We start from the raw sequence: 17,396 nt of genomic DNA, 5'->3' as shown, positions 1-17,396 counted from the left end.
GAAAAGCACGTGGCACAGAGGTTGAGATTTAGAGTGTAAACCATATTTATTTGTAGAACAACTTTTTGACATGACACGGTGGAGAGAGAACAAACAATGTGTTTATCTCCTTGGAGTGCCTGCTGAGGCTGGGAGTGACTGAGTACGGGGTGTTCTGTCAAAAGCAGAGTGAGTTCATGAGGGTGAAGATAATCACACAACAGGGAAATGGGTAGAGATTGGGATCTCATGTGGCTGAGACACCCAAGTCCAGGGGGCTGGTAGAACTTCTCTACACTGAGTGGTGCATGGGGAGGATGAATGCTAGAGAGCTCCTGGGAAATGATACAAAATCATATTGTGTGTTATTGTAGGAAGGAGAGTCCTCTGCAGTGTTTGAGTGGAGGTCCTTTAATGGCTGTGGAGGCCTTGACCTTCAGTAAGTTAGTCAAGATTTTTTCCTGAAGCAGTTCACATGTTGCTGGTATGCTTTGGCAGATTCACCTTTGGGCTCATGCATTGGTTTTCTCAGCACTGTGTCTGATGAGTGCCGGGCAGATACAGCTATTAACCTTTCACTGGGGAGCAAAGATGCCATTAACTGTGAGCTGATAAGAGCAATCTATAAAGCTCTGATTAAGCATCAGAATTTATTTTTATTTTTTATGAAACCTTCATGGATCTAAGCCAAAAGGCAACGTGTGTTCCTGCTAGTTAGGGCAGGTAGTGAGGCTTCAGGGAAAGCAGGGGGGAGGAGTGATGATGCAATGGCACAGCTACACAGAGAGGTGGGGGAGTCTCCATCCCTGGAGGTGTTCCAGGGCCATGGGCATGTGGCACTGAGGGATATGGGCAGTGGGCATGGTGGGGTGGGTTGGGTTTGGACTTGGAGATCTGAGAGGTCTTTTCCAACCTGAATGTTCTAGACATGTGCCATGGAGCAGCAACCACAGAATAAAATACAGCCAGTGTATCATATCTCCACAGTACAGCATTTAGCATCTTCCATATCTGCATGGATAAACTTCCAGAGTCCCAGTTCAGCCTCCTGTGCTGTATGTATAAATACATCTGACAGTGTGGTAATGCTGAGGTTTCAGATGGAGAGGAGGGTGTTGTTTTAAAAGCACTTTTTGCAAAAGCCCTTTGGAAACTTCTCATGATCTAAAGCCAAACTTCAGCCAGCAGAGCTAAGAGCACAAAGTGGTTTTGCAGCATCAGGAGGGAAAGGCCTCAAAGAGGGGAAGAGCTCTTAGAATATATATCCCCAGGGAAGAGAAAGTTCCTGCCGAGTGGTTTAGAAGCCTTGCACGTGTTATCTTCCCCAAACACAGGGACTTGGTGAGGGCTTAACTTTATTTGCCCATTCCTGCCTTCACCTTATGAGCACAATGATGGGCTGTTTTCTCTGCACTGCTCTCTCCATTCTGTATCCTCTTGCATTGTAACCCAACAATCCCCCTGCTTTGCATCCTTGGGAGATGCCACCACTCTGGATGAGGATTTGGAGGGCAGCCTGTCCTCCCCAGGGCTGCCCCCGGCCTCATCTCGAGTCAGGAGGTGGGTCAGGTCCTGCGGGAGGGAGGGGAAGGGGCGCTACTGGGATAAGGAAAACCTATGGGAGAAATTGGGCCCCACATCAAAAGGGGTCACCTGCGTGTCTCTGGAGGGGATGTGGCCTCTGTCCTGTTTCTAGGTTGGCCCGATGAGAGGGGAACAGTCCAAGCCATTGTCTGACCCTGCTGAGGAGTCCCGGGAGGAGCGGCCCTGGAGGAAGCGGATGATTTTGTCGATGGTGGCTTCTTGGTACTCGTGGGACCACCTGCGTTGGGGAGAAAAATGGGAGCTGAGTTTTCTGTTGAGATGCCACAAGCTGGCTCAGTGCAGCTCCCCTTTTCTCCACAGGAGATGCGTGAGCCTTTGGTCCCTCATGCTCTGAAATACCCAGAGTGACTCAGTTCCCCTTTGGCCTCTGCTGCCTCCCTTGTTGCTTCTCCCAGCTGCCTCATGCTCTTTATCGCTGTTTATGCAAGTTAAGGAGCCAACAGCGTGGCAGAGATCCCCCTTACTTACTTGATGCCATTAAATTTCAGGACAGCCCTCATGTCCTTGGGAAGTGTTTCTGGATCAGGCCACTCAAAATGATCTGTGACGGGGACAATGTTCTTTCCAGAGTTCAGGGCTGTCACAATCTCCTGCAGGAACACACAGGTGCTCAGGGCATGGCCACATCAACCCATCACCTCCTGCTCCAGCACCCACCGTGCTCCCTGTGTCGCATCCCTCACCTTGTGCACCCAGTCCTTGCACTCAGGGTCTGCCATGCACTTATCCAGCGCGTGGGGCGAGAGGACCAGCACGAAGTTGCGGGCTCTCAGGACGCTCTGGGTCAACTTGTCCTCAAATTTCCCTGCTTCCAGCTTCTCCACGTCGATGAAGACACTGAAGCCATGCAGCTGCAGGTGGACCTTCAGCAGACTGAGGGTGAGAGGAGAGGACAGCGAGTGGCACAGTGCTGGAGATGCCTGCTGCCAGCCCAGACTGTCTTTGGGTTCCCTGTTGTGACCTCCACCAGGGCCACATGAAAAAAGGTAAATCAGTGCCAAAGAGAGGAGGATGGAGGCGATGGGACAGGAAATGAGCTCCTTCACCATGCATTGAATCAATTCCAGCACCACAGTGCTGTCCATTGGACGTGGGACTCACCTGGCCAACTGCGACCCCGAGCTCCTCCGGTAGCTGATAAATACATCGGTCCCATCAGATGCCGTTTGCGACGTTATAGGAGAATGAAGCGTTTCTAAGCAGAGCCAACAGCAATGAAAACAATTAAACGTGCCCAACCAACCTCTTCCCCCAACCAACCCTCCGTGCTCACGCACCCCTTGCAGCAGAGAGGATGCGGATGCGGTGGAAGCCGGTGCTGATGTGGCAGTCCTCCTGCAGCTGCTGCTCCGTCACGCGGTGCAGGAAGTTGCGGTTGATGCCACAGGTCAGCAGGTTGTAGGTGTACTGGCGGAACATGGGGTCGATGCTACCCAGCCAGTCGGCCAAGTTGCTGCGGTCGCAGGTGGAGTAGTTGGCGAAGGTTTTCAGTTCTGTCAGCTCCCGGAAAAACCTGGCAGGGCAATGAATGGAAGCATGGAGTGGAGATGGGGTGCTGCTAGTCCAGGCAGGACCTGGAGGTGTTTGATTCCATGTCTTTAGGAGAGAGCATACCAACATGTCATGGTGTAGAAGGAAAAATGTAAATGGAGGCAAGCAGCCGTGTGGCTGCAGATCCTCAGGATGCAGAGGAGCTCAGCTAAGGGAGGAGGGCTCAGGTAAGTCTGTGTCCTTCTGGGTAACCTGTAGGACCCTCTGTGATTTCTATGCCATAGGTGGGAGCACTCCTACCTCTTTCGGGTGATGCTGGAGCCCATCCCCAGGTCCTCCTGCAGCTCCTCTTCTGTCAGCCTCAGCAGAATGTCCCCATCCACCTGATGCTCCTGCCAAGTGAAATCAAGGCTGGAAAGGCCCTACCAAGGAAATCCAGGTTCTGCCCACAGATGTCCCTACCCGGCACACAACCCTACCAGGAAGTTTGGACAGAACTTGGTGAATCCAATCTGCTGCAGCCACGTCTGCACCTCACAGGGCTTCCAGTTGGGAACAGTGGGCAGGATGCGTCGGGGCACCTCCTCCCCTATCAGACGCAGCACCTTTTTGGCCAGGGAGGAGGTCGTGCTGCTGGTGGAGTAACAAACCACTCTCTTGAGGCTCTGCGTGGCCCCAGTCTCACTGAAAACCTGCAGGCACAGTAGGAAGAGGCATCACTTGGCTTCCCCTCCTCCTGCCCACAACCTGAGGCTGGGGCACTTAGTGAGCTCAAGGAGCACAGAGGACATCGGGACACGGTTGTTGCATCGCTGCCCTTTTGCACATCCTTCCCTCCAGCCAACCTACCTTTTACCTCTCCTTCCAACCTACCCTTTACCTTTGTTTTCTTCTGTCTGGCCTTGATGGCAGCCTCGGTGCACAGGTAGAAGGCAGCGATGCACTGCGCCTCCAACCGTGAGCTGTCCAGCAAGGGGACCAAGCGCTGCAGGTCCTCAGCTGTCCTGCCCTGGCTGTTGTCACTGCTCCCCAGCATATCACACGCAAACTGCTCCGGATCCAGTGAGGCAATGAACGGCTCCACCAGAGCCAGCGTCCCCGAGCGCTCCACCTCCTTCTCAATTTCCTTGTTGGTGGCCAGCACGGCGATGGCCAGGCAGGCGTGCAGGCGGATGAATTCATCATCTCTTGAGAACACCAACGGGAAAAGCCACTCGGCTGCCTTCTTCTTGATCATCAGGCGCTGGTTACCCTGCCCACCATACATGGCACAGTTGGCCAAGGCCATGGCACAGTGCCGCAGCACCACGGGATCTGTCCAGCGACACCAGTAGAGAATGGCATCCAGGCCCCCATCAGAGATGAGCTGGGAGCAGGTCTCCTCAGTGTGCTTGAACATGTGCTCCAGGATGCCAGAGACGCTCTGAGCCAGCTGGGGAACGTCTCGCTCCTTGGCTAGGTTCAGGATCACGCCTAGACCAATCCGGGCAATCCGGTCCCTGCAGGGAGAAGATCCCATAAGGACCCCTTGTACCATGGTGGTGTTCGTGCCATGACAACCAGATGTTGATCCATGGAGCACAGCTGCCAGATATGCTGCCAGCTGCAGAAATGAAAGAGCTCCAGGTGCAGGGTGAGGGGTGCACAGCCTCATGTGCTGCGCTCATCTGCTCCAGGTGAGACACACATAACAATCAGCATCACAGGGTGGGCTAATGGCAGGCTAGGAATATCACAGAATTACAGAATGGCCTGGGTTGGAAGGATCATGAATCTCCACAGGCAGGGCCACCATCCTCCCCATTTAATACCAGACCAGGCTGCCCAGGGCCCCATCCAACCTGGCCTTGAACACCTCCAGGGATGGGGCATCCACAGCCTCTCTGGGGAGCTGTTCCAGCACCTCACCACAATCATAGTAAAGAACTTCCCCCTGACATCCAACCTAAATCTTCCCTCCCTCAACTTAAAAGCATTTCCCCTTGTCCTGCTGTTATCTACCCTTTCAAAGATTTGACTCCCCTCCTGTTTATAGGCTCCCTTCGTCATGCTCCAGGTGAAAACTCATTTGCCTCTGAGCCAGAGCTCACTGCTCCCTGTGTTGCTACCAAGCTGAGGACCTGGCTGAACAACTGCTGCCAATGACAGCATGCAGCAATGGCAGGTCTGGCCCTGTGCCACCAACAGCAGCAACTTTGCAGATCGGCACAGGCAGCAGATCCCATCCTAACCCTGTCCACATTCAGCATAGTCCCCTGCACGCTGAGACACAGCCACTCTGCAGCCCTGTCCCCCTCTTGGAAGGGGACAGCTGGATGGGGCCATGCCAAAAGGGTGAGGAAGAGGGACAGCTGTGGTTAGGGGGCAGCTGTCATTCCTCCTTGGAGTGAGATGCCCTGATGCAGACACTCTGCTGCTGGGTCACGGGGTCTAAGCCCGAGCAGTTCCAGGCTGGGGGCACCAGCACTTCTGGGAAGGCTGCAGCCATGTGACTGGTGCTGACCTTGGGTTGGATTTGGCAGCCAACGCCATGGAGAGCTCTGGAAACAAAGCCTGTGCCCTGGGCTGGCTGCCAGCCTGGCTGTGGTGGGTGGTGACATGGGCCCCACTTATCGATGGGGCAGGGGGCCTCCAACTGTTCCTGCAGCAGCTCTGGCACTCGCCTAGCAGACAGCTGAGTGCTGCATTCTGACCGTGCCACGGAGGCTCCTGGGATTAATTCACTCTAATGGGCTTTCCCTATTTAGCTCTGCTTCTTTGTGCAGCACACAGCAAAGGCTGAGCTGTGAGTCCTCGATCTAGGAGTGAGATACACTGCACACAGAACTGGAGCAAGACCCTCAACTCTGGCCAGGATTTCTCAGCATGTTCCCTAAGCAATGGTTTGGGGCACCAATCCCAACAAGCAGAGCTGCAGGAGTATGGCAGAGTTTTAGCTAAAGGGTTGAACAGTGATCACAGAATGGGGAGAAACACTTCGGTGATGTGAGCGGTGCACTGGGTGGTGCTGGGTGCCACGTGTACACATGCTGGTGCACGCCCTCATGCTTCCACCCCATTGGTGATGCTGCTCCAGCACAGCCTGACACCTCTCACCTGTCCTGTGGCACAGCACATTCACCTCCAGCTTCCATAGAGCCATGAGTTGGGTGCTCCCATGGCCACCAACCTACGGCCTTCACTGGTCAGCAGCAGGAAGTCTCTGGGAAATAGCTTCATCCTCCTCCTCCTCCTGCTATGGTTATGGTTAGGGGGCAGCTGTGTCATTCCTCCTTGGAGTGAGATGCCCTGATGCAGACAAACCACCCAGATCTCCCAAAGGGTTTCTTAGGGACAGCTGGGCTGGGGTGGCCCATAGAACTTCCCAACTCCATGCCAGCATCCCCTGCGCTGGGGCAGTAAGCTGTGAACCCTGCATGCATGCAGGGGGGAGGTACTGGGAGCACTCAGAAATCTAAGGGTTATGAGTGGCTCCTGATGGACTCACCTGTTCTCTGCCACCAAGATCTGCTCCAGCAGCTGCCCCGCCTGGCACTTGGTCTCCAGCTCGGCTGTGTGGAGCAGGTTGAGCAGCAGGTCCAGGCCTCCCTCCAGGCGGATGGCATCACACAGTGCTTTGGCCACATCCCTGCCCAGCGTGGGCATCCCCCAGGCTTCCTCTACCAGCTGGAAGATCTCAGCGATGGCTTTCCCCATCTCAGCAGGGCCCTCAGCCTGCTTGGCGCTGGCGATGGAGCGCTGCAGGGCGGGCAGGATCCGCTCCAGAGCCGCCCGTATGTCTGAATTCACCCCGGGAGAAACCTCGCAGCGCTCCCTGGAGCCGCCTGCAGCCCAGCATCCCGCCTGGCTCACGCACTCGGGTACCGCCAACCTCTCCGCACCAGACATGGCGAAGAGCCGCCGGCACAGCCGATGGACGGAGACGAGCAGGGTGAGCACCATCGACATCCCTTAGCGCAGCATCCTCAGCCCGCCCGCTGGCACCACCCAGGCAGGACTCCTTTTTGGGGACGCAGGGTGGGGACCCGATGGCAGAGCCACGCTCAGCATCCCTGCTCGCCCGCAGCTGATGTCACCCAATCCAAGCGCCGCCTCTGCGAGGAGGGGCTCACCCCGCTGCAGCCCCCCCCTATGCCCAGGGCCCTCCTCTTGCACGCAGCCCCTGCCCAGCCCCGCTGTCCCCATGTCCCCCCTCCCCATATGCCCCGGGGACCTCTATGGTCGTCCCTGGGGAAGGGAGCGCCGTGGCGGCCGTGGCACCGCATTTTGGACGCGTTTCACATCGTGCGCTGCGCTGAGTAACTGCTGCATGGGAAATTCAGAGCAGCTCTTGGGTGGGCTCGGGATTTGCATGATAAAAGAAGGAGCAAGGCACCCTGGGCCTCTTTTATTTCCTTTTTCCAGGCCAGACGTGCTCAGGGCAGAAATGCTTTGCGAGGAGCAGCTTAAATCCTCAGCTCCAAAAACAGCTCAGCCCCAGACTTAAATCCAAGCTGATGTTGTGATGCCACAGAGCCACTTCTAATCCTCCCAGGACCCAGAAGAGACGCAGGGAGGGACATCAGACAGCAGAGGAGGCAACAAGGAGGCACAGAACCAGTAAGCAGTTCCTTGATAAGTCGTTATCAGGGGTCGCGGTGCTGTGATGCAGGGTTTTTTGCTGTGGAGGGGGCAGAGTTCAGGCCCTTCCCTTTGCCTTGTCCTAGAGAGCTTTGTTTTGTTTTGCTTTGCTTCTTGGGAGGGTTTCAAGAGATTGGTGGGAGCTGAGAGTGGGGAGGTGGCTGGGAGCCTGGAAGCAGCGAGCAGCTCAGCGTGAGCCCATCAGTAATGGGGTTTTGGTGCTGCCCAGTCCCTGCTGCTGCCCTGGGGGTCCCCAGCCCCTCTGTCTACCCCCACTCTTGGCCATGTGGGGTTGGGATGAAGGCAGTGCAACACTTGCTTGCACTAGGGGATGGTGCCAGCCCCAGCTGAGGGCAGGAGTGGGGTGAGAGGGCTGCAGGAGAAGCCTGTTGCTCAACCAGAGCTGGGAATACCTCACTCGGCACCAGACCAGAGGTCTTCCCAGCAAGGGAGGGAGCAGCCAATGCCAGGAACTGGCTGTGCCCAGCCTGGCTTGGGAAAAACCAACAAGGCTGTCTTCTCTCCCCAAATTTTGTCACTTGGAGTGGCACTGTGGCCATCCCAGGATAGGCATTCCCCAGTGGAGCTCTGCTGCAGCAGCACCCCAGCAGTATGAAACAGCCAGAGTGGGATCACCGTCACCTCGTGCACATTTGCTCCTTGCCCCCGATTAAATAACCGTCCTGCAGTTATCAGGAGCTGCCGAAAGAGCTGAGTTGACATTAATTAGTAACTGAAAAGCTTGGTCAGAAAGGGAACGAGAGGAGCAAAATACACGGGCTTTTGTTTGCCTACTGTAGCGAAAGTGCACAGCGCTTCCCTCTGCCTATAGCTGCTCACCCCCAACCCCACTCCTTGGGCAGCGGCCCCATATTCTGCCTGCATCCTTCAGGTCTCCCTTCCTGCTGCCAGGCTTTCTTCAAGACAGTAATCCCCAAACCCTCTGACATGTGAGCATATGCACAGAGCTTTTCCCCAGACACGACGTGGGCTGAGAAGGGAGGAGAGCAGGAGGGAGAGCGCTGCCCATCATCCCATGCACTGACCTTGCCCTGTTTGTTTTCTCCGGGGCAGGCTGAGCAAACAGTGGATGCTGGGGCCCCAGCTCTGCATCCTGCTCAGTCACAGTAGGGCTGCGCTCCCGGCTGCCCACCATGAGGCTGCTGCTGCCTGTCCTGGTGCTGGCCCTGCTTGCCCTGACACGTGCTGCTGAAGGTGAGCCCCAGTCCTGCCCTGCTCACTGCCATGGGGATGGGGTGATGGTATGGATATCCTGGGTAAATCCCTGCTGCTGGATCACGCAGCTTGTTGCATGGGGGGGAGCGGGGAGAAGTGCCACGCGGGTGCCCACGGAGAGGTTGGGGATGTCATCATGTTTACCTTCACCCCGCTGTGCTCCCTCTGTGCTCTTGCAGACTCCTGTGAAGGTCGCTGCGATGAGGGTTTCAACGCCTTGAAGAAGTGCCAGTGTGACACCCTCTGCAACTACTACCAGAGCTGCTGCAGTGACTACTCCACTGTCTGCAAAGCCAAAGGTACCAGCCCTGCTGCCATCCATATCCCCTGCCACCGGCCTCGGTGGCTTCAGGGTTCCTAACAGTGTCCTGTGTCCACGGGGCGATGGCAGGACTGGGGTTTGGCACTAGAGTGCTGCAGAACTCAGTACCCTGGGAACTCCCATACCCAGTGCGGGGACACTTGGGGATCTGCAGTGATCCAGAGAGATGTCTTTGCCATTACTTCAAAGCCCGTAGACTCATTAAGGTTGGAAAAGACCTTTAGGATAGACAGGGCCAACCACCAACCCTTCCCCACCATGCCTGCTCATAGAATCATGAAGGTTGGGCAAGATCCCATGGCACATCCCATCACACTCAGTGCCCTGGGAGGACCATAGCTGGCATGGGGATACCTGGGGCTCTGCGACCAACCTGTCCCCTCCACAGTGACACGAGGAGATGTCTTCGCCTTGCCGGAGGATGATTACATCGACTATGACCTCCCCGTTGACACTGGCACAGTAGGGCCCACAGAGGCACCAGCACCCACAGAACACCCCACAGAACCGCATGCGTCCCCGTTACCAACACGGGAGGTCGACACGGTCACTGAGGAGACACCAGTAGAGACAGAGGAGCCCACGCTCCACCCCACCACCACCACCACCACCACTACGTCTGATGGGATCGGGAACCCGAGCTTGGAGGATGAGCCAGAGGAGCTGTGCAGCAGGAAACCTTTCAATGCCTTCACCGACCTGAAGAATGGCTCCCTTTATGCTTTCCGAGGTACCCACAGCCCTTTTTCCAGCACCTCGATGTTTCCCTTGCCACCTGGTGCAGGTGGCTCAGCTCCCACCTCCTTCTTCCTCTCTCTTCCCAGGGAAATACTTCTATGAGTTGGATAAGTCCAGCGTGCGGCCCGGCTATCCCAAGCTCATCAGTGATGTGTGGGGCATTGAGGGCCCCATTGACGCAGCCTTCACACGCATCAACTGCCAGGGCAAGACATATCTCTTCAAGGTGAGCAGAGCTCTCCTGGTCACAGCACCCACCTCCCCTTTCCCCACCCTGGGACCTTCCACATACACGTGGTAGTTTCTGGATGTCCCCACATATGGCCATCCCCAGCACAAATGTATCCACATACCACTGGATGTTCCCAAATCCCTATGGCCATGCCCAGCACACCCATACCCAGTGTCACCTTGCCAACCCCCCTGCTCCTCCCCAGGGCAGCCAATACTGGCGCTTTGATGATGGAGCCCTGGACTCTGGATACCCACGTGACATCTCTGAGGGCTTTGAGGGTATCCCCAATGACATCGACGCTGCCTTTGCCCTCCCAGCGCACAGCTATCATGGCAATGAGCGAGTCTACTTCTTCAAGGGTAACAGAGCCAGCCCTCCTGATCCCCATGGAGGCCATGGGCAGGATGCTGCTCCCTCAGCTGCTGCTGCTCAACCCCGAGTACCACAGTGATACCCCATATCCTTTCTCTAGGCGAGTACTATTGGTCCTATGACTTCGCCCATCAGCCCACGCAGGCCGAGTGCGATAAGTCCTCTCCCTCCACCGTGTTCAACCACTACGCCTTCATGAACCGTGACAGCTGGGAGGAGATTTTCTTTTCCCTCTTCGGTAGTAGGATGGGTAAGTGCTGGGACATCGAGTCCAACCGCCAATCCCTCCTGACCATGTCCATTCACAGAATCATAGGTAAAATCTTTAATTTTGAAATAGACCTCCAGGACCATCAAGTCCAACGGTCAACCCTCCTCGCCATGCCCGCTCATAATACCATAGACTCATTAAGAACTCTAAGATCATTGAGTCCAAACACCAACCCATCCCCACCACGTCCACTCATAGAGACATTACATTTGGGCAAGATCCCAACACAGATCCCATTGCACCAGGGACCCTTTGGAGCATCCCTGTGCCACGGGGCAGGCACAGGGGGCTGTCTATGGGGCAGATGCTGGTGCCCACGTGTTGCTGCCCTCTAACTCGTGCTTTCTGGCAGTCGGGGCGAGCAGCCCACGGCTCATCAGCAGGGACTGGCGGGGGGTGCCCAACCGACTGGACGCTGCCATGGCCGGCAGGATCTACGTGTCATCCCGGCAGCCCCGCAGGAGGAATTCCCGTCGCCACCGCAAGAGGTACAGGAACCATCGCACTCTGAATTTGGGTTTCTGGGGCTGGCTGAACAACGATTCCGAATCTACCGACACCGAAAGAGACTGGCTGTCAGGATCTCAGTGTGAGACCCTACAGAGTGTCTACTTCTTTGTAGGCGGTGAGTCTGGGGGAGAGTTTCCCCCTGGGGCTGAGGATGCTTTGGGACAGCGTGGGGCTGGCAGCGAGGTCTGACAGCTCCTTCTGTCCCCCCTCCCAGACAAGTATTACCGTGTCAACCTGCGCACCAAGCGCGTGGATCTGGTGCAGCCCCGCTACCCGCGCTCCATCGCGCAGTACTGGCTGGACTGCCCACAGCCCGATGAGGAGAGCACCTGAACAGGGCCCCACCACGACCACCAGCAGCACGGCACCTAGCTAGACCCAAATAAACCACCAGCGCCGTGTCCGTCTGTCTGTCCATCAGGGTGAGGTCTGTGTGTTGTGCAGTCGCTGTAGCACGCCGTTGTCCCCAAAATCTCCCGATGATGGTGTGAGTGCAGGGCTCAGATTAGCTCCTCCAGCCACTCCGAAGCCTCTTCCCACTGCAGCAGAGGGATGGCTCCGGCAGCTGTGAGGCAGAGCAGTGGGGTCAGGTCTGCAGCGTGCTGGGGTCGGGCTTGCAGCCCCACAGAGCCTGACCCCATGGCACTGCTCACCACTGGGCTCTGGTGGTCCTGGCCACGGTGGGGCTGAAGGGATGACCCTTCCCTCGGTGCCCGCTGCCTCCTGGCTGTCCCGTGGCACTGCGTGCTGCCGCAGTGAGCTCCAGCTCCTTCCCTGGCTCCTGTTTGTGAGGATGCATGAGTGAAATTCCAACCTCCCCACAAGTCTGGGACTTTTTTTTCCTTGCTCTCAGCTCTCACCGCTTTCCTTTCTGCAGCCAACAGCTGGGCACGGTGCCATCATCCTGGGCAGGCAGAGGAAGGCTGGCACTTCCCTTGTTGGGGACAGGCAGTACGTGGGAGCCAAGTAGAGCCATCAAGTTGCCTCCACACCCTGCCACCCTCTGCAATGGGACTGACCCTACCTGGGACGCAATGGCATTGGTGCAGCACTGGGGGCAGCTGGAGGCAGGAGGCAGCTTCTGCAAGAGGCAGAGGGCAGTGGGTGTTGGCACAGTGTCATCATGCATTATGCATGGGGTCATCAGGGACTCACTGGCAGCCGATGTACAGAGGTGGGCATCATATTGGGGTGCTGGGGCCATGAGGGGTGGCTGAGTGGGATGTGGATGCTACGGTGTGGGGCCTGGCTGTGAGATGGGATGGTCGGGATGTCACCGCTGCTGGGGCCTGGGGGCAGTTGGGGCTGCCTGGGGAGCAAAGGGAGAAGAGCAGGGCAGCAGAAGCCTCTCTGAACCCCATGGCCCTGGGAGAGGCGCTGACACACCGGCTGCTGGAGACCCTCTGCTCATGGGTCCCATGTGTCCCGAGGGACTCCCATACCTGAGTTTCTCATTTTCCACCACAAAGTCCCGCAGCAGACCATAGAGGCTGGGCCAGGCTGGAGCTCCCTCCACCGGGAGCTGCCCTTCAAGAGGGGGGCAGTGCAGCCCCCCAAGGCTGTACCTGCCCTCCCAGCCAGGCCATGCCCCTGGCACCTCTCTGCTCCTGGGCAGGCTGAGCTGCTGCCGCAGGGAGAGGTTCTCCAGCTGCAGTGCCTGAATCTCCTCCTCCAAAGTTTGCAGCAGCTTCTCCCGAGGCACCTGGGAGCACCAGGGGATGGCTCAGGGTTCCACAGTGGGGGGCTGAGCATCCCACCCCTTCCCACAGCCGTACCCTGTTGGCCATGGGTCTGGTGGTGACCCTGCGGGCTCTGCTGGCATAGTGCAGCGTGCTCAGCGTCTCTGAGAGGCAGCGCGAGGACGGGGAGACGCAGGCGACCTGCCAATGAGTTGAACCACCCTGTTCCCATTCAGCCTTCCTCTCTGTGGGCCTCCCTGGCTCCATGCACCTCCTGCCATACCATCAGTGTGACCCCTGAGCCGCCCAGCGAGCGGGCCAGCAGCCGGGTGAGCTTGCTGTCCCGGTAGGGGATGTGCGTCCGCTTCCCTCGGGGCTTGGCCAGCAGGGAGATGCAGTGTCCTGCAGGAAGAGTGAGCTGCAGAGCATACAGTGGGGTGGCAGCGGGGGTTTGCAAACCACAGGGTGCCTCAGCTCTTACCCAGGGCCAGGAGGCTGCGGTTGATGTTGTTGGCCTCCACGGAGAGCTCCCCGCTGGAGCCGGTGTCCTTCACCCGCTCACTGCCGGCCAGGTCCACAAAGCACAGCGTGCCCTGCTTGCTGGTGCCAGGCTGGGGGGGCACATTGTGGATGATGCTGCTGTCCTGCATCCCACCCGTCCCTCCCTCGTTGTGTAACCCCCTGAGTTCAGGATGTGGTCTGTGCCACTCTCCCCAGCATCATCAAAGCATCCTTGGGGAGGAGGAGGCAGCCTCTACCTTGGCGCTGGAGGACCCCCCCCAGACCCCAATCCCCCATCCCTCCCCATGTCCCCACTGCAGGGGAAGGGCTCACTGCTCGGCTGTGGATGCGGATGGTCAGGATGGTGTGGCTGCGGCTCGAGTGCCCATTGAGGGCGTGCGCAGAGGTCCGTCGCCTTTGGGAACCTGCTGGAACAGAAAGCTGCAGGGGGACCTGGCAAATACCTCCCATGCATACCCCAGCCCCACAGCCCAGCACCTTGCAGGAGCAGCTCGATGACAGCCTCCAAGCTCTCAAAGTCCACGCTGAGCTGGTTTTCTACGTAGAAACCATGAGTTTTGCTCCAACGCAGGGGTAGGGCACGGGGTGGTCCTGCACTCAGCAGATCCCTGACCTTGGGGGTGGCAGAGGGGTCAGGAGGTGTCAGCGGGGCTGGCACTGGGGCTGGGTGGATGCTCACCTGCTCGTTGTAAATCTCCAGGTAGGAGGCACTGAGCGTCAGGCCGGTGCCACGGCTCTGCTCCAGGAGGCAGGAGAAGGACCGCTGCATCAGCCCCAGCAGCTCTGGGGCATCACTCTGAGGAGATGCCACAAGGTCAATGGATCACACCACATCAGCACCTGCTGCCTGTCTTATTACTGGGCACCAGTGTGGTACCTGTCCCAGAGGGCCCATCAGGGTGTAGGTTTTCCCTGAGCCTGTCTGTCCGTAGGCGAAAACAGTGCAGGAGAAGCTGGGGGAGATGCTGAGCCTCAGGCATGGCCCCAGGCCGTGGCAGAGGGATGCCACCTCTCGGCACTGTCTGTGCAATGCAGACATCCTGGTGCTATCTGAATTTAGGGTGGGGGGCGTATGGGGGTCTCACCCTTCCACTGCCAGCTCCACCAGCTGCTGCATGCCGCTGCCCTCAAAGACAGCCTCCTGTGAGGCGCCCGCATCAAAAACGGCACTGAAGGTGAAGGTGGCATCGTGCCTGGCTGCACTCACCTGGGCACGGGGACGGCGGTGGCTCAGGAGGGGCTCACAACCCCTGGCCCCACCGTGGGGAGGTGGCACTTACATGGACGGTGCCATTGCCCAGGCTGTGCACTGCATGCCGGTCACCTCGACGTGTCTCTGTGCAGGTTAGTGGTCGGACCCTGATTGGGGGGGACACACAGAGGTGGCAATATGTGGGGATCTTTGGGGATCCCATTGTGATACTGCCCCGGGGAACAGGTGTCACTTACCTTAGCACCACTCTCAGGCGTGTTTCTCTGCCCTCCTGCTCCTCGCCGGGGCTCCTGGGGTGAACAAGGGGCAGTGGGCTGGCACCCCTAGGAGAGGGACCTGAACATGCACTTTCCTCCTGCCCCACTGTGCCCCAGCAGCTGGTAGGGAGTGCTGTCCTGCCATGTCCCCGTGCAGGGACCCCCCTGTCCTTTCTTCCCTGGCCTTTTTGCAGTGGCTTTATCAGTGGTGGCTGCTCAGGCCCTGGGCTCAGCCCCTTCCATTTCTCCCAGACTTACAGTCGCAGTTGGCTCCGTGGAAGCATTTTGGGCCGTGTTCCTGCTTCAGGCCCCCAGCCCCGCTCCTCCTCTGCCTCCATTCTCTCTCAGCACCCCTCAATCAGGGCGGCAGCAGTGCCTGCTCAGCCCCGGTGGGATCCACCAGCAGCCAGCTCTGTCTGCCCCACACAACCGGTACCACCGCTTCGGTTAAACATTGACTGGTGCCAGCCCTGCAGGAGGGTGGCATGGGGGGGGGTGAGGCTGGGGGGCAGGCGACGGGTGCTGCATGGGGTCACTTCACCTCAGGAGGGATGGAGGAGGTCTCAGCATCGACTGCATTTCCCAACTTATTGACACTGGACCCCTGAGCCTCCTTCATGGCTGGGGTCTCTATGGATCCGATGGGGGAAAGGCTTTGGGAGCCTTCAGGTTGTCCAGTATCTGGGTAAACAGGGGTTACTGGTGCTGGGAAAGCAGCTCCTGGAGCTGTCGCGTTGTTGGTACAGGGAACTGCTGGGATTATGTGACACTGAGGGCACCGCGATGCCCCGGGATGCTGCCGTCGGAGGGCACCAACCGGGACCGGCCCCAGGGAACTGCCGGGGGGGAAAGGCAGGGAGGGGGGAATCGGTGAGCACCGCCCGCTCGGGGCGGTCCCAGCCCACCGGGAGGGGATAAAAGCCGGGCTGGGAGCGGGGTCGGGGGAACCGGGCGAGATGAGCGCGGCCCCAGGCACCTCCCGCGCCCCACAGCCGCTGCTCCGCTTCCCCGACGGGGCGGGCAGTCCTGCGGCGGGGACAGAGAACCGAGCTCCGGGGCCCTTCCCCTGCCCGGGGGGACCAAGGAAGAGGCGGCGGACCACGTTCAGCCGCGGGCAGCTGTCAGAACTGGAGAGGGCTTTCGCCGCTGTGCCCTACCCGGACATCGCCACCCGAGAACGCCTTGCTGAGCTCACGCAGCTGCCTGAGGCCAAGATCCAGGTGAGCAGGGCTGGGACCCCCAAGACCCTCCAACCTCCCTCCAACCTTCCCGGTGTCCCCATCCTGTATGTCCGCCCCGTTGAATTGTTCCCATTGTCTCACGGTTCCCCCCATTCCCTGGCCCAGGTCTGGTTCCAGAACCGCCGTGCTCGCAGGATCCGCAGCGCCAAACCGGAGCCACCACTGTCACCACCACCAGGGGAACAGGATCCGCCCGTGGTGACCCCTGAAAGCACCATCCCGGTCCCCACGCTGCCACCATCGAGAGCCCACAGCCCTGCATGGGGCCTCCCCACCTCGCTGGGCTCTATCTCTGACCTTATCTACAGTGCAGCCATCACCAATCTGGGCGAGCCGTAAGCGGGGTGCGCTGGGGCTTAATGTTCTGACTTCATTAGGGTGTGGAATTACTGCTGGGCCCAGCGGTCCCTACAACGCCATCCAATATCCTAAATGCTGGTGCAGCCGTGATGGGGCCAGCTCCCAATCAGCCCCCCTAATACCAACTAATCTTTTGGAAAAATACCTTAATCTGAGGCAGGATCCGCAGATGATTGTGGCGTGGCCGCCCCTAATCCTCGGGCACGTTTGCAGGTGCCGGCAGATTTCCCCGTATCAGATATTAAAGTGTGTTCACAGAGGGGCTTAGCTGCCATCAGAGCATTAATCACCGTGTCCAGCTCTGGCATAGTTCCCACCCAGCAGGTGTCTGGTTCCCCGGGGGGCCGAGCAGAGCCCCCTCCCTGCTGCATGGCCATGGGGGCACTCAGCGAGTTTTGCTCTCTGCTCCATGGCACCTGAGAAGCCCCCAGGCTCCTTTTGGAGCTGCCTTCCCTCCTCAGCCAGAGAAAATGGGTTTGGTATGAGCTGTGCTGGGAGCCAGGTGCCAACTCCAACATGGTCACACCAGGTGTTGTCATCCTGGACAGATCTGTGTAGAAGGCAACCATCATCACGTACTGTCAAGTTGACAATGAGTGAGTACTGCTTTCCCTAAAACAGGCAGGGGACCAGGTGGGAGGAGGAAGGACAGGCTAAGCAAGAGCCCTAGTTTCCACAGGAGACAGCAGGATGTGAGATGCAGAGGGAGAGGGAAGATTCATGGCTGGCTATGACGTCTCTTAGA

General features: G+C 58.2%; 4 protein-coding genes across 9 annotated transcripts; 2 read left to right on the top strand and 2 right to left on the bottom strand.

Annotated features, from left to right (window-relative positions):
- Positions 1–29: 29 nt before the first annotated feature.
- On the bottom strand, positions 30–7,160 carry SARM1 (sterile alpha and TIR motif containing 1). The gene is made up of 9 exons (XM_031591694.2): positions 6,563–7,160; positions 3,956–4,574; positions 3,555–3,767; positions 3,376–3,467; positions 2,862–3,097; positions 2,686–2,779; positions 2,268–2,457; positions 2,053–2,174; positions 30–1,801 (listed from the first exon to the last, which is right to left on the bottom strand). The coding sequence occupies exons 1-9, from the start codon at positions 7,021–7,023 to the stop codon at positions 1,672–1,674; spliced, it is 2,157 nt and encodes a 718-aa protein (XP_031447554.1). The 5' UTR covers positions 7,024–7,160; the 3' UTR covers positions 30–1,671.
- Positions 7,161–7,523: 363 nt separating this feature from the next.
- VTN (vitronectin) lies at positions 7,524–11,794 on the top strand. Its single transcript, XM_031591697.2, has 9 exons — positions 7,524–7,674; positions 8,770–8,910; positions 9,111–9,230; positions 9,642–9,983; positions 10,078–10,217; positions 10,429–10,585; positions 10,699–10,848; positions 11,222–11,494; positions 11,594–11,794. The coding sequence occupies exons 2-9, from the start codon at positions 8,850–8,852 to the stop codon at positions 11,710–11,712; spliced, it is 1,362 nt and encodes a 453-aa protein (XP_031447557.1). The 5' UTR covers positions 7,524–7,674; positions 8,770–8,849; the 3' UTR covers positions 11,713–11,794.
- A 2-nt stretch (positions 11,795–11,796) lies between these two features.
- KIF12 (kinesin family member 12) lies at positions 11,797–17,340 on the bottom strand. Of its 6 annotated transcripts, none has more exons than XM_090122692.1 (16): positions 15,309–15,406; positions 15,030–15,083; positions 14,861–14,939; positions 14,666–14,787; positions 14,458–14,533; positions 14,260–14,376; positions 14,058–14,193; positions 13,893–13,984; positions 13,540–13,669; positions 13,342–13,460; positions 13,155–13,259; positions 12,822–13,081; positions 12,535–12,688; positions 12,404–12,460; positions 12,240–12,313; positions 11,797–12,160 (listed from the first exon to the last, which is right to left on the bottom strand). In XM_090122692.1, exons 1-16 carry the CDS (start codon positions 15,386–15,388, stop codon positions 11,797–11,799), a joined length of 2,019 nt encoding a protein of 672 aa, XP_089978818.1. In that variant the 5' UTR covers positions 15,389–15,406. The 6 variants fall into 6 exon arrangements, with proteins under 6 accessions (XP_089978818.1, XP_089978816.1, XP_089978821.1 ...); XM_090122693.1 differs by having other exon boundaries at positions 11,807–11,944; positions 12,033–12,160; positions 12,240–12,460; XM_090122690.1 differs by having other exon boundaries at positions 12,240–12,460; positions 15,309–15,407.
- SEBOX (SEBOX homeobox) lies at positions 15,848–16,630 on the top strand. Its single transcript, XM_031591700.2, has 2 exons — positions 15,848–16,270; positions 16,397–16,630. Exons 1-2 carry the CDS (start codon positions 16,007–16,009, stop codon positions 16,628–16,630), a joined length of 498 nt encoding a protein of 165 aa, XP_031447560.2. The 5' UTR covers positions 15,848–16,006.
- Positions 17,341–17,396: the final 56 nt, after the last annotated feature.

The sequence above is a fragment of the Phasianus colchicus genome, chromosome 21 (assembly GCF_987193195.1).
Source record: "Phasianus colchicus chromosome 21, bPhaCol1.hap1.1, whole genome shotgun sequence".
NCBI lineage: Eukaryota > Metazoa > Chordata > Aves > Galliformes > Phasianidae > Phasianus > Phasianus colchicus.
The sequence above is the reverse complement of the archived record's forward strand: the minus strand, read 5'-3'. Positions and strand labels throughout refer to the sequence as shown.